Consider the following 14791-nt stretch of genomic DNA (forward strand, 5'->3'; position numbering starts at 1 on the left):
ATTGATATAAAAGTACACTTATAAAATACTTCTCCAACAGGGTTTTTGAACCTTCATGCAATACCAACAGAAAAAAAATGCCCTTGTTGAGTTTTGTAGTCTGTTACTCAGTCTGCTGTGTCGACGTCGGTGTTGTGTACGCAGTACTGCACCGCGATCGTACTGCTATTACTATGGCCCATTTTGGGGCTCACTATTCTCTGGATGTCCGTGCCAAATTTCAGCTATTCAGTACGATCTCAGACACAGCAGCACATCGCATGTACCACATGCAAGTAAGTACGCAAAAACTCAACAACCGACCCAATCTCCAATAATTTCTTTCATAATCTTATCATTATCATCACCATCATTATATCATATCTCTATCCTGCAGATTAACGGAATTTATCTTCGCATCGATCTGTCGCCTGGACACGAGGAGTCATCACCGGGGGATGAGGAAGCCCACACGGCTGCACACGAGTGCATGCCCTTTGTAATTGCGCTGTTCCCCGACTTGGTTCCACCACCTCCTATCTCGATCCCGCCAGGGGTGCAGCTCCTACGTTACAAGAAAGAAAAAGAAAGCCCGCCTCAAGGCCCTTGACCACTCCGGCAGGCTTTCCACCCGATCTGCCCCCGCTCCCAAGGTCACAAACACTTTGCCAACGCTAGCCTTCGGTGAATGGTACACTCCATCACTGCCACCCCGATGTGCCTACAGCATCCAACATCTGCCCCACTCCCTCGCCTACCATCAGCACCTGATTTGGTTTCCCCACTAATCCCAATCCAGTCCTCTTATACATCTTATACGTCAACCCCCATACCCTAGGCCCTCGCACGCGGTGTCTCTCAGCGCACACTATTCTATTGAAAGCAGCCTTCCACGAGAAGTTTATAGGCGTTAAATTACACCATTCCTCCCCATCCCGAACTCAAAGGACCCGTCCCGCCTTCACAAGGGACCCACCAGGACCACTTCCAGGGCACCAAAGGACCCTAAGATGTCCTAGGTCCCAAATACCTCCTACTTTGTACATTCCCTTTCACCACTTAGATTTCTCCTTCCCAAATAAAAGCTTTCTCTGTCTCACTCACTCACTCTCTGTCTTTCCCCTTTCGCGCTGAAGCGCCGCGTTGGGAACGGCACAGTAGACAACACGCAGTGAAGACACCCAACAACAAAAAAAGAACATCGTGAGCCATAACAAGACATATGGTAGCCAGGGTAAGTAAAAGTGGAACACTTCCCAGCAGTAGCACGATGACACGAGGCTGCAGCGAAGTATCTCCCTCTAGAATATTGTGGCACAAAACTCAATGGTCGTGGATAACACGACCCAAGATATGATGGGCTTAGTGGCAGAGCTGTTTGGTATGTGGCAATCTTACGTCTTTTCTTGCTGCTAGTAAAAAACTGCTTTGAATTTTAGTTTCGTAATGGTGGTATCATAGGGATAGGCGTGTGATCCCGCAATACTTCTGTGAAAAAAAAACTCTAGGCTTTTATTTAGTGTCACTAGTGGCACTACTTTGACCCAAGTAAGGCTGAAATTTATCACAACTAGCGCTTGAATAATCCAATATAGACCTCTCATAAGCTGGTAATCGAACTGAGTGCGAAGCATTGGTTCGATTGCATGTCATTTGGCCGAGCATTCGATAAGCGTCGTTGGTTACTCAAGTAGTCGGTGCTGACCGAGCTATATCTTCAAATGTATCGGTACCCGAGAGTTTGAGTGTAAAAAGAAGATGGCGACCCGTTAAGAAAATTGGACAGATAACTCGTTAACCAACGAAAATACAAAAGTTCTGATTTCTTATAATGTCGAGAACCATTCGCCGTTAGCGACGCCATTTATTCCTCATACCTCAGTAGACCATTTGGAAGGTAGAACATCCGTATAACTGAAGAAAAACGGGAAACTAAGAATCGCGTCTTGTGGTTTTCCAGACGTGGCAAAGGAAATGTAATTGTAGGGGGATTGAAATTAAGAACTGTAATTATTTCCACATGCAATCTTTCTCCATCTGGTAAAAAGTGCTTTCAGTACTAATGTAACCAAGAGGGCCGACAAAGGGTCATTGAGAACGCCTCAGTAACAAATGTTTGTGCGGGTCCTCACCAGGATAATCGTATATGCCATCTGCTTGTCAAAAAATCCCGGTCCATCTCCACTAACTTGAAGCATGCAGTGTATAAGTGTATTCTTGGCGCTTTGGCGGTTTTGCCTACGGAGATGAACCCGTTGGGTGGTAAAGGTACACAGCTTTGCCGTTAAGCTCTCGTGTCTTTGAAGCACGAAACGTTCTAGAGCGAGGAGTTGGAAAACGGGTGTCCTGGTGTGTTCTTTTAGTACGCGTTTTTGTCCACGGATATTAAACATCTAGCGCGAAGCGATGGAAAACGATTGTCCCGGTGTGTTAATCTTTTAGTACGCGTTATGTCCTAGCGCGAGGCGTTGGAAATCGAGTGTCCCGGTGTTTCAGTAACGTGACTACATGAGACGACGACGACAGGAGACGCCGACAGCCCGAGCGCCTAACGGGCTTCGCCCCTAAAAACGAGTGCGAACATGAGACGTTGAATTTACATGCTGTTTGATTACTCTTGATTTAGCAATGTTATAGTTGTGGTAAAGGCAGCTGCGCATATAGGAATTAGCAAGGACATTCACACAGCAGACGATTTGCTCTTAAGATATACAAATTTATTAGCACACATTCTTCATGGATAGACTATTATGACACGTTAAACAACGCTAACAATAACTCGGTAAGTTCAATAAAAAATTTGTGAAACGCAATAGGGAGGTGGTCACAGTGTCATTCTTCTTTGAACAAGGCGCGTAATCTTCGAAACAAACTGGGCTGTAAGTTAAACGATGCGAAACGACATGAAATTTCCCTATTTAGCCCGTGCTTCTTACTGCGTTCCACCGCTATATCAAGCGGTGGTCCAGTTCCATCCATGCTTACAAAATCTACACTCCACGAACACACTACGCATACGGCAGTGATCATAGAAGGGCGAAGGAGGCGGCGCAGCGCCAGTAACGATTCTGCCAGCAAAAAGAAAGACTCACCCTCTACTTTCTCGCTGGCTCGGCATTCCTTCGCTCAGCGGGAGAGCCGTTCTGCGCATGCCCAGAAGGCGTTTGCCTTTCTTTCTCGCTGTATCGGCAATCTTTAAACTGAGCAGGCTCCACAGACTAGACGCGTTGTTTTTGTTCGTGACGCATCTCGCGCTATCGCACGAAACACTGCTCATTTATTAAGAATACATTTGCGCCCAACAGGGAGTTATAATGCAATCATAATATGCGCTACAATTTGTACCACGCGCTTTCGTACGAGGTAACTTGCCAACGCAATGTACACCACATCAACCGGCACACAACTCTTTCAACAATACAGAACGCCTTCCCACTCGCGGCGCCGTCTTTCCGTCTGTAAAGAGTAACGGCGAATTGCGGGACAAGCAAATTTCAAACGTATTTATGTAACTTGGCGCATATATATATCGTAATTTTGTTTGCTTCGTAGTTTGTTTTTCGCGAGGACGTGAAATGGGCGGCAGGGCGGTACACAGCTGGGAGCGACTGTCAGATCACCTCGCCCAGATCGCCGCATGGGCGGCCCGCTCGGTCTCCCGCCCTGTGCTCTTCGCTGCTGAAACTGTAAAACGCCGGCAGGAGGCAGCTCTGCATGTCCTCCCAGTGCACCGGCTTGATCTGTCGCTGCGGCGACTGGCACACCTGTCGCAATCCAGAGGACAGCGTCTCAGGGCCGACACGACACGAGCGCTTCGCGGTGCCAAACGAAAATCATAATAAAAAAAAAACAGTGCTTGAAGACCGAAGTGGGGATTGTTGGGTAAATGCGTAAGCCGCCACGCTACAACCCGAGCCCCTGTAAAGGCGGCTTCAGTACCGTGCACGAATGCGTTACTGCGTAGACATTTTTAGGGGCGGAAACATGAGCAGTTCGATGTTGAAGAAAGATCGCCGCAGGGCGTTTTGTTAAATATACCCGCCAAAGACCCCGAGCATCCCCACGGAGCGCCAGATGCTGAGCCCCTTGAAAGTCTGTCTCACTATTTTACACACACGCACTTATGGGAAGGCATTTTTAAGGGTCGTATAAGTCTGACATCAAAGTATGCAGGCCCTGGCACCTTCTGTTAAGTTCCCCCCTGAAAAACCATGTCTTATGGGGGTAATACGAAGTACTATACGTAGTGCTACAAGTCCTGTATAGTCACCTCTATTACATGACACAACTGCACTGCTGTAAAGGCATCTCTTTTGAATGGGATATAAGCGGTCTTGTTTGAAAATACGAAAGCCCCAGGGACTTCTTTAAGAACATTTTTGTATGCGGCGAGAGTGTGATACATCAAGCGTTACAGACGCACAGACGAGTTTCTCAGATCAGTCCACTTATAAATGATTAAACGTTTAAAACGGAGCGCGAGGACCGGACAACACCAACAAGAAAGAGCACTGACGCTGCATTTTGCGAAATAGAACGCATTAAGGAATTGTGGAAGAAGTTTTCTTTTAACTTACGAAGAACGTCTTCAGTGTGCCCAGTAGTTAGATTAGGTATCCACGAAATATAGGGGCCAGATATTGCTGCTCTTAGCACATCGGATAACTTATAAAATCGCCCGAACAACATTTATACCCCTTACCCAACGTTCTTGGAAGCTCCTGTATTTTCGTCTGCTTATATGACAAGTCGCGCGAGAATTATCATCATTCTCGGCCAAGCGATGAATAAACACAGCAATAAACGACGCTTTCAAAGGTGCCAACTCAAAATGTGAGACGAAATTTCACCGCGTAGAATTTGAATAAAGCCTGGGGTGTGGCCATGATCTCCACTCGAGTGCATCTCGACTGAGGGCGATAAGTGGAGGAAGCAAGCGGAATTCGAAGGGACCGTCAGAGGCGTTTCTTCGGGAGAACGTAATAAACTTTAAATTGCGTAGCGCGTGCAGGCTTCCTCTGCTGGCCCGGAAATTGTCTCTACTATCCGAGCTAGAGGATATACGTATCCTCCAATCCTAGCAAATCCGCCTCCACTGAACATTGAGAAGAGCCCGTGGCTGTGACGCGGATTATCTCCACGTCAATCAGTCGTCTTTCACATAAAAGTGATCAGTTTGGAATCAAAGGGTAAGGTTTCAGTGCGCCAAATTATATGAGGAAAGCCATGTATCTACCCCGAAGCACCGACAATGACATGGCGACTAGTGGGCACCTGAAGAGCCGAGGGCTTGCAAAACGCACGCAGGCTGCTGGCGCCGTCAGAAAGAGCACAATCACGGAGTATATGGGCGTTCCCCTCCACGGTCCGTACAGCATAGCGTTTAACCCGCATAAAGGGGCCATTAAGACAAAATACGTTCATTTTATTCAAAAGATTTCGTGTTTTATTGTGCCCTCAGCTCTGGTCCGGAAGCCAACGATGCCATATTCATTGAGAAATTGATCAATTTAGGTTAGCGTTTTGATTCTCCCGCCAAATTGCGTGTTTTTTCAGGTCGTCTGCAACGACATCACAAGAGCAGGTGTTCAAGCTACTGGGGAGCCTTGTTTACCGTCAGTAAACCTAGATGCCGCGACCATACAGTGGCGGGCCGTTTTTTGCCTTTGCTTTGTTTTAAGTGCGAATGCACTTTATAAGCGACCCCAAACCATCCACCGCCGGCGGCGGCGGCGTCCGCAGTGCTCCTCTATATTTAAAAAAGAAACAGCATCCGGCGCCTTTCGATCCGAGGACTTTGCGGCCGCAGCGCGACGCTCTACCGACCAAGCCACGGACACGACGCTGATATCAGTGTTAGTGACGCGCCTTATATCTTTAACGCATTCAAACTACGTCGTCAGCGGCGTGCGTTGGCGACTCAGCGGCGTTATAGCGGCTTGATAACTGCGTGGTGTACACGTGATACTACAAACCCGATGGAAGAGATGGAAGAGAAGGCGGCGAGGCGGTGGGCTGCGGGGGCCGAGCGCAAGCGCCGCAAGCGGGCCGACAACCGTGCATTCGCACTTTCACATTCTCCCCCTCGGGGAAATGCGGGAGAATTTTTTTACTGTATTTGTACCTGGCTTGTTTTCATTAAGGTAGGAAATAATTGTTTCGTGGAACATGGTGTTCACTCGACAAACACGGCTTATGCCAATCGGCCAGTGTCGTCTGATACAACTACAAAGCGCCGCACTGCTGTGCAGCTATAACAAACATACTGCGTGCAGTACCAACAGCAGTACGCATCGGTACTTCTATGTTTACGCGTACTTTCGCAACTTGTTCTTCAAGTTTATAAGCCCCGCCTGATTTGCGTTTGCTTTTGCCGGCCTCAGCCAATCACACATCTGGACACATATGACATTCCGTTGCGGGAAATGAGCTAGTGGGTCGCATGGCCATTCCTTTTTTCATAATTATGTAGCTTATTTCGACGAAGTGTACGTTAAAAGTGGTATCGGGGTAATTCTAACGAAGCAATCTTTCGAATGAACCAAACTTGTGTTTTGTCTGCATGGCCCCTTGAAGGTCTCTCGCACGAAATGCGAATACACGAAGCTGAGGCCAACATACACTACGTTGAAAGGGTAGAGTGTCCAGCCGTCTTCCCAGAGTGAATTGGCCCATACTTTCTTCGTTTTTTACATCCACATGGTTAAGGAAACATCGGAAGGAAATTCATGGCCATTGGTGTCGCCAACGTAGACAGAAAAATGTATTCTTATTCCTCGTGCACACACGTGTGCTGCACCTGCTTGCTTCGGCAAATTCTTTGCATTTACTCTGAAGGCCCCATTATGAAGTTTGCTCATCAGATAGGCCGATGGGAATTCGCATTAACGTCGTCACGTTTAAAACGAACGCTTTGTACGGTGCCCTAAGGTGTACGTACCTTCTCCGACGCTTGATGACAGTGCAGGTTGAGACAGGTGTTGGATTTCACATCTCCGTGTTTTTCAGAGTCGGGAAATGACAGCCTCGGTGCCCTTGGAAAGAAAAGGTGAAAATAATTGCGTGGATTACGTGAAGTGCTTTGCAGCGCTAGCGTTAACGATCGCATAAGACGATAATACACGACACAGTAACAACCCCTTTTTACTTTTTGACACGCGGGATCTTGAGGGAGTGACGACATTGTGGCGATACGACCACTTCTAAAGTTTTCTAATTATTACGAAAGTGTTTTATTCCCGGGTACACCAAGATTTCGCTGACGTCATATCCGTCACCGAAGAGACGCCAGCACAACGTAGCAAGCGACCTGTAAAGGGTGCACCCCTGCACATAGGATCTTCTTGCGGGGAAGCAAACTTTAGTACTAAAGAGTACTTCTCGTTGTTCATTTCGGGGTTTTGTATTTTAACACAAGAGTGTTTTATGCCGGGATACACCAAGATTTGACTGACGTAATATTCGTCACGCAAATGACCCCAGTACGCCTTTGCCGAAGCGACCCGCCCGCAGGACGTCGCTCGCCAAGCACACCCACAAGACAGCCGCCGACCGGCAAATCATGCTCAGCTGCAGATTTCGCTGCACATTTCCCTTTCGTGTTTTACCAATTCCTATGACAGAGGAATCAACCACAGGCTTTGAATTATTTCCGAATAGGGAGAAGAAAGTATGGCTTGTGCATGGAGCGTATGTTTTTAAGTATGCTTGCACTTACCGAAAACAACAACTGTTTGATAACGAATGTATGGGCCGCGGCAGCCACAATAAAATGTTGCTTGTATATGTTCCACATGAGCTTTTCTCTCAATATATGCTTTGAACACCAATAAAGACAACGACCCGCATCTGCACCATCAAAACAGCCAACGACCCGCATCTGCACCATCAAAACAGCCCCATCAAAATAGCGCAATTGACGCAGATTTTGGAAAAACAGGTAATACCCGTACATTGGTCATTACGTTCGCGCGCATTCTACTGACATCAATTTTAAATGGCCCAATCATCTATGATCATAATAGGGTGAGTCGCTTCCAGACTTTCACGTCCTCACGGCTGCCAGCACTCAACACAGCCACCTATACTGCATCACTGTATAAATTTCGGTTGAAAAAAGCTACTGTTTTAATCGTAGCGAAAATCTGATATCCACCTAAAATGCAGCTCCCTCATAAATCATGCAACTGAAGAAAAAAAGCGGTCCGGTTTCTGAAATAGCTAGCTATTGGAAGACTACATTCCAATTGGATGTCAAACTTTTCCGTTTCCACTAAGCAATTCAACTAATTAAAAGCTATTGTTTTGCCCCGTACCTGCAGCACAGGTAACGCTACTCACTTGTCAGGCCTCACAGACGGATCCACCTCTATGAAGGACGGTAGCAGAGTCTTCATGATCTTTGGTGGAAAAGGAGCCAGGTATTCGGCCCTCTGCACGACGTAGGACTTGTCCTTGGAGTTCTTGCCCGGCAGCTGATCGGCTTGCGACGCCACAGGCCGAGCCATCCTATCGTCAGGTCCATGGGCAACACCGCAGCTCTGGTTACCTTTCCCAGGCTTGGCTGTCCTGCGCACTGCACCGTCGTCCTCAAACGCCGTGTAGCCCGCCGAGGTCAAGCTTCCGAAGATGCCCTTGCTGTTGTTCTCGGAGCTCGTCGCTGTCGTGCTGCTAGTCTCTTGCTGCTCTAGGGAAGGCGACGCGTCCGTCTCTGTCGGCGACAGCTCGGAGGAAGTCAAATCCTTCGGAGACCTGGAACGGACCAAGGTCCTCTTTGAGGCGCTGGAGGCGTTTCTAGGCCTTGGCGTCGGAATGGCGGAGCTCGTCCGCATGGTGGAGCTCGTCGCCGAGGTGTGCCCCCTCTTGTCCGTCCATTTCGGAGTCGTCGTCCTCGAATAATTGGTCCCCAAACCAGTGGTTGGCCGTGAGGTTTCGGCTTCGGAGGTCGCCGCGCTGGAAAGCATATCGGGTGACGAAACTGGAGTGGCCGAGGTCAAACGCCGCGAGGTACGGTTTGTCGCCCGCGAAGAAGCTGTCGGTGTACTGGAGTAAAGGGTGGACGCTTTTCCTACCGTGCTAGGAGTGATTGTTCTCCTCCCCGGACTCGGCGTGGGGACGCTGTCGTCGCTGGTCGAGCTGGAAAACGAAGGCACCGTGCTGAGGACACGACGCGGCGAGTTTCTCTTCTTGCGAAACTTCTTCCTGGTTGCCGCTGTCATCGATGGCGTCTCCGTCACGCTCGCGGTAAGGGCCGACTTCGTTGAGCGTCCGGATGTCTGACTCCTGGTTCGGCTGTACCCGCTGGTCCTGTTCTGGAGGGCCGTACGCGCGACATTCCTCTCGCTGGCGTGGAAGTCGCTGGACGACTCGAAATCATCCGCTGCACAATCCGTGTCTGGATCGGAGTCGCAGCTCAGAGAGTCCGTTTCCGAAACGGGTGTGTTCAGCAGTCCCTCCGCGCCAGACACGGTCTGAGTCGGCGAGGTGGGACGTAGAGGTGTTGAGGGAGGAGCCAGGGCTGCTGACCGCTGCGCTGACGTCGGCCTACCTGAACTCAAGGGTCGCGGAGTGCCAGTGGCGTTGACGAGTGTTGTCGTGGCACTTCTCCTGGAGGCATTGGACGCCCCACTGCCCGGCCTCTTGAACGTGGGGCATCCCGTGGCGGTCATAACGATCGCTTTCTGCCCCGGCGGCCTGAGAGAACCGCTAGATACTCTCCGCCGCTTCTCGAACTCCTTACGACCGGGGTCCTTGTGTGCGCGATTGGCAGTCTGGTTCGAGGATAGGAAGTGACGGCTGGCCACGGGCACCTGCGCTGCGTCGTCACGTTGTACCATCTCCTGAAGCGTCTCGCATTTTACTTCGACAGCCTGTGGCGCGCGCGGTTGGTGAGCGCACCGCTTGACCACGTCGGCTTGCATTACGCTCGCGTCCGCTTGCAATGTGGCTGTCACGCTCGAAACGGCCTGCCTCAGCTTCAACAGAAGCGAACTCTCGGAGGGATTCTGCATTGTTTTGTTCCGGGGAGGCAACGCGGCTTCCGCCGGCGCTTTATCAAGTCGCGAATCATTGTCCGAACCGTCACCACAACGACTTCGTCTTCTCGAGTTGGAATCATCGCTCGTCACGACGACTTCGTTCAAGATCTCGGTTTTCTTATCTTCAGCGGCGCTCGGCTGTTTAGGCGTGCCGTCGGTCGAAGTAGCAGAGGGAACACTTTCAGCCTTGGTTTTGGCGGTAACCACTTCAGTTGCGCCACTGGTTGCGCTGTCTTCGATCCGCGACTGTTCCCCGTCGCTTGTTACATCATGGATCACCGGAACGCTTTGGGATTCGGCAAGCACCGCAACCTCTTTTGATTCCTCCAACTTCTCGGTATCGTGCGGCGGGAGGCTGTCGGAGGATTGGTCTGGCGCGGCAGGCAGGCTAGTTGCCCCGGGAGACGACGGTCTGACGTAATCTGTTTTACCCGTTTCCGCAGCGATGGGGACTTTCGTAACAAGTTGGTTGATGCGAAGATCGACTTCAGGCCCAGGTTTTTCTTCACTGGGTTCGTCGGGCACGTTCCCTACCTCGCTATCTTTACGGCCAGGTTCCATACTGCCCTCAACGTCACTTTTGGCGTTGTCTTCGGCGCTCTTCGAAGCTATCTTAGCGCTGAGCTCCGAGCGGGACTTTTGAAACTTTTCCAACGACTTCTTGAGCTGTTCCGGAGTCGGTACTGTGAAGAGGCTGTAGACGAAAGCGTAGTTCTTCCTGGGCACACCTCTGAATTCTCCTGGCAGTGGAAGGCCGTGCCAGGAGTCTGTCTGGCAGGCCGAAGACTCGAGATGCGACGCGTCCGACATCCTCCGCTGTTGGGCCTTGGCCTTTGAGGCTTTCTCAAGATCCATCAGACGTTCTTGCTTAAGCTCCGAGCATACTTGCCTCGCCTCCGTGCATTCCGACTGCAGCCTGGCCTGTGACGTCAGAGAATGGAACAGAGTGGTTTCGACGTTGCAGAACGTCAAACTGCCTCCCTTTACCCCCGATCGCGCACCGCTTCCCCAAGCTGGAAAGCAACACTGATGTCGGTCGAACTTTTTTTCGGGAGGTGGTTCGTAGAAAATATAAGGAAGATGGATTCTGGGATTCTGACCCAGATCGCTATGACCTTTCTCTACGCGGGCAAAGTAACTTCGCGGTTGTGCTCGCACACGTGGTCACACGTCCAACGCCCCTCCCATGCTACACACTAGGGAAACTACTATAAAAAATTGATTGTTGCTACTGACTTGGGTTTCCAACGCGGGCATAAAAGCCGCCTAAATTTGTTTTTTTAACTCCTCGATAGGTAGCATCACCATCATTATCAGAAGCAGCAGCAGCAGCATCCCAGCGGGGGAAGGCGCACTGTCTGAACCCATTATTTGCCACCAAATTTTTCTACGTCATGCCTCCTCTATTGAGTTATCGCCCTTCTCCCACTTCTGTTATCTGCTTGCCAATCGGTTTTCAGTTCTTCTTAATTAACCAGCACAGCCGAAGTCCATATCTTCCCTCTTAATCTGAGCTGGGACATCGTCCACCCGAGTCTGCTCCTTTATCCAAGACGCCCCGTTCTTATCCATCAGCATTACTGCTATCATTCCGATTCCCACGCCCGGATGGCTGAAGCCGCCGCCATGGACCAAGGATTCCTGGCCGTCGCCTGAAGGCGGAGGACGACAGAAGATGATTTTACCACTCTTCTTCTTCCCTTGACCCCATCCTGGGCAAAATAAAGTTTTTTTAGATGCAACGCATCTCTTTAACTCGCCTTGTCCCGCGTCGTTGTCGCGGCGTAGTCCGCATCCCTCCCCCATTCTCCTCGCCGCAGCAGCTGCGCGCTCCGCCGCTCTCACTGCAGCGCCATCTGTGCGTCAGCGCTCGGCTGCGCTCGCTACCGTTGCCGTGCCAGCTGTGCGTTAGCGCGCAGCTTGCGCTCGGTTAAAAATTCACACCATCTTCCCGCGAGGGGAACCATGGGGTAGATGCGACGCATCGGGGGTGAATATGCTGCGTAAATAGGATACGCAACAACAGCAATCAACACGCTGCACATCGCTAACATAACGGAAACGCAACGGCAACCCCCGATGCGTTGCATCTACCCCATGGTTCCCCTCGCGGGAAGATGGTGTAAATTTTTCTTCTATCTCTAATAACCTCATATAAGTCATCACCGGGAGCAAGCCCTGGTTGTGTGTGTGCGTATACACCCATGCAACGCCTTCCACCGACGTCACAGTTTTGCGTGTGCTCCAGTTTTGTTTAAAGGATAACTGGGGTTACAACCCTTTTTCGCCCCACATTCGCACCCCGCCATTTGTACCGTGCTTGGCCATGCAGTGAGTGCTGGAGTGCTAATAAGCCCATTTTGCACGACTTTAAATAATCATCGCCATAACTATGTCGTCATCTTTACCGGTCTCGATGCTCAAGCAATGCGCACCAGTCACGATGCGTCCTTCAGCTCAACGTCTTAATCACGCACCCACGCCTAAAGAGAGTAAGGTAAGTGAGGTGCAACTCTCTTGCAATTTTAAGGTACAAGTGCAGACGAGTTGTGCTTGCATCCACTTGCTCCCCTGGCTTTGCTCTAAGAACGGCTGTCAAGTACGGTTCGTGACTCAACACTCACGTATTCTTGCTGCAGGTCGGTCAGCTCCTTGAGGAGCTCCTTCTTGCGCTTCTTGACCGCAGGGTCCTTCTTGCCCCAAAAGAAATAGCGCAGCCCCGTCTTCTTCTTCTGGCCGGATCCCCTGGCGGCCTTGCCGGCTGTCTGCGCCGACCCGCCCCCTTCCAGGAAGACGCCAGCCGTCGACGGACCGGAGAGCGCGCTTGGTGAAGACGCCAGCACGGCGGCCGAGCCGATCCCCAGCGTGTCTGTGCTGCTCAGCATCTGCAAGGGGAAATGGGTATGGCATGCATGGAGCCGTGCGCATTCCATTTTGAGTGACCGGGTGACTGCGAATCTTGTGTGACGAGAGCGTACGCCACGAAGAAAGACGAAGATGCCTCTGACAAACAACATCTCGAGCCACCATCCGCATGTTGCCAAGCGATCCAGCCACAACAATCGGACAGGCACAGACGCCACCACTTCCGTGCGACCTATACGTGCAAGCCATGTATAAACCAGCTGCCAGGCAGACCCAGGTTCCGAGTTTGCGGACAGCATCATGTATACAGTTAGACACACCTACCATGCAGCTCTAGATAGCACCCATGTCACTCTCTTGGGGGAGCAGTTGACGCGACCCATCGTCCAAGAATGAGAAGAAACTGCGGGAAGAGCTCAATCAGCGCATCGAAGCAATTCGAGCGGTTTGGGAATAGAGTATCCGACAAAATAAATTGCTCTCTCGCTCTCTGCTTGCGCTCGACTGTTGCCCGTGCTACAGCGATTGGTTGATCGCAAAACTCGAAAACATCACTGACTAGTAAGTGCTTTGGTAGGTCTCGCGCATCTTCCTAAATAAAACTCGCAAAGCGCCATCCCAAGGTGACACTACCTACAGCAACAACCGTGAGACGTACGCACCATTCCTTGGAGAATCTCCATCGAATGCCCGTACATGCATCGGTCATTACACAACTCTCACATCAAGCCGTATCACCTTTGGGTGATCGGCGTATGTGTTCAACTGCATCACACGGGCGATAAGAAGGGTGCGTTGGCTGTCACAATTTAAATGGCATCTGTGGGAGCTCGCAGAACTCAATTTTCGTGCGGAATAATTATTCACAACAGCTGGCGGTCCGCAGGGGCCAGCAGGGGCGGAACAGTTTAGACGCTGCAAGGCACTGTGATATTTCAATTAGTTGGAGCATAGCTGCGGAAGGTTTCAAGCGGGAGTTCACTGACCTTTGGTGGACTTTAGCAGGCGAATTTAGCAGTCTTTCGGTAGATGTCGGAAGCGACAGACGCCGTGACTGCCCTTACGTCACTGCAGTGCGAGGCGTCATCATGGCTCGTTTTTGGGTCGGATATCAGGTAAAACTGCACTCCTCCATTTCTTCTTCTTCGAACACCTGCAGGTATGAAACTGAGCGCGCGTTCTGAGCCTTCAGCATCTTTTAGCGACCTGAACATTGAGCCTTATCATGGCAATTCACTCACGAAATAAATACGACATAACTACGCCAATAATTCCTCCTCATTTTTATCTTACGCGAGAAGAAGTTCGCGTCAAACACGCCTTGCGAAATCCAAGTTATTTAGGCTGATTTATTTTTATATGTCGATACACGTGCTGTCCCGGCGCGTGGAAGCGGCTTAGCAGATTGGTAAAGAATAAAAAATAGGATAGAAATATAGAAAAAGAAATGTAGAATGATCAACAAATAAATACCAGCAAACTATTTCCTTTTTCAGTTTTTACAAGATAAAATAAACGTGGAAGCCAAAGAGAAAAATTATTGTCCTATGACACTACCTTTCACTCATTCAGTCACTACGAAACTAGTCTAACAGCGAACCTATTGTTTAGCAACTTACTTGTTGACAACAATTAAAAACTGACACCGACGTGGAATGTGTATAAAAACCCAAAGACTTACATTTTAGTCAGGGTATGACAGTCGTGGATAGTTTGTTCTAGGGCAGGAAATATATTTTGGGCTTGAATATTGTGGGACTATGCTTTTTTACGTGAGTAAAACGCAATCAGTGTGCTATTAAAATCACGCAATGTTCTTTCATTAAATCACTGCTCCAGTTAAGTAAAGATCAATCGTAGATGACCCCCATGGAGGAAAGATAACCCCCCATGCAATAAAAAAAGGTGAT

The 14791-nt window shown here is 49.9% G+C and overlaps 1 protein-coding gene across 5 annotated transcripts in view; it reads right to left on the reverse strand.

The window, feature by feature from the left end:
• The window catches only part of LOC144159130 (uncharacterized), a 16022-nt gene continuing 1231 nt past the window's right edge, over positions 1–14791 (reverse strand). Inside the window, exons 2-7 of one of the 5 annotated variants that reach the window (XM_077690426.1) lie at positions 14563–14599; positions 13868–14034; positions 12641–12901; positions 8320–10937; positions 6920–7013; positions 3210–3743 (exon numbers count right to left, since the gene is read on the reverse strand). In XM_077690426.1, coding sequence (XP_077546552.1) covers positions 3591–3743; positions 6920–7013; positions 8320–10937; positions 12641–12901 — 3126 coding nt within the window. In that variant the 5' untranslated portion in view covers positions 13868–14034; positions 14563–14599 and the 3' untranslated portion in view covers positions 3210–3590. Of the gene's footprint in view, positions 545–3209; positions 3744–6919; positions 7014–8319; positions 10938–12640; positions 12902–13867; positions 14600–14791 lie in introns of those variants that run through there. The other 4 variants (XM_077690429.1, XM_077690427.1, XM_077690425.1 and 1 more) reach the window with 4 other exon arrangements.

This window comes from Haemaphysalis longicornis, unplaced genomic scaffold (assembly GCF_048455015.1).
Source record: "Haemaphysalis longicornis isolate Haplotype H1 unplaced genomic scaffold, Haemaphysalis longicornis Haplotype H1 scaffold_10, whole genome shotgun sequence".
Taxonomy (NCBI): domain Eukaryota; kingdom Metazoa; phylum Arthropoda; class Arachnida; order Ixodida; family Ixodidae; genus Haemaphysalis; species Haemaphysalis longicornis.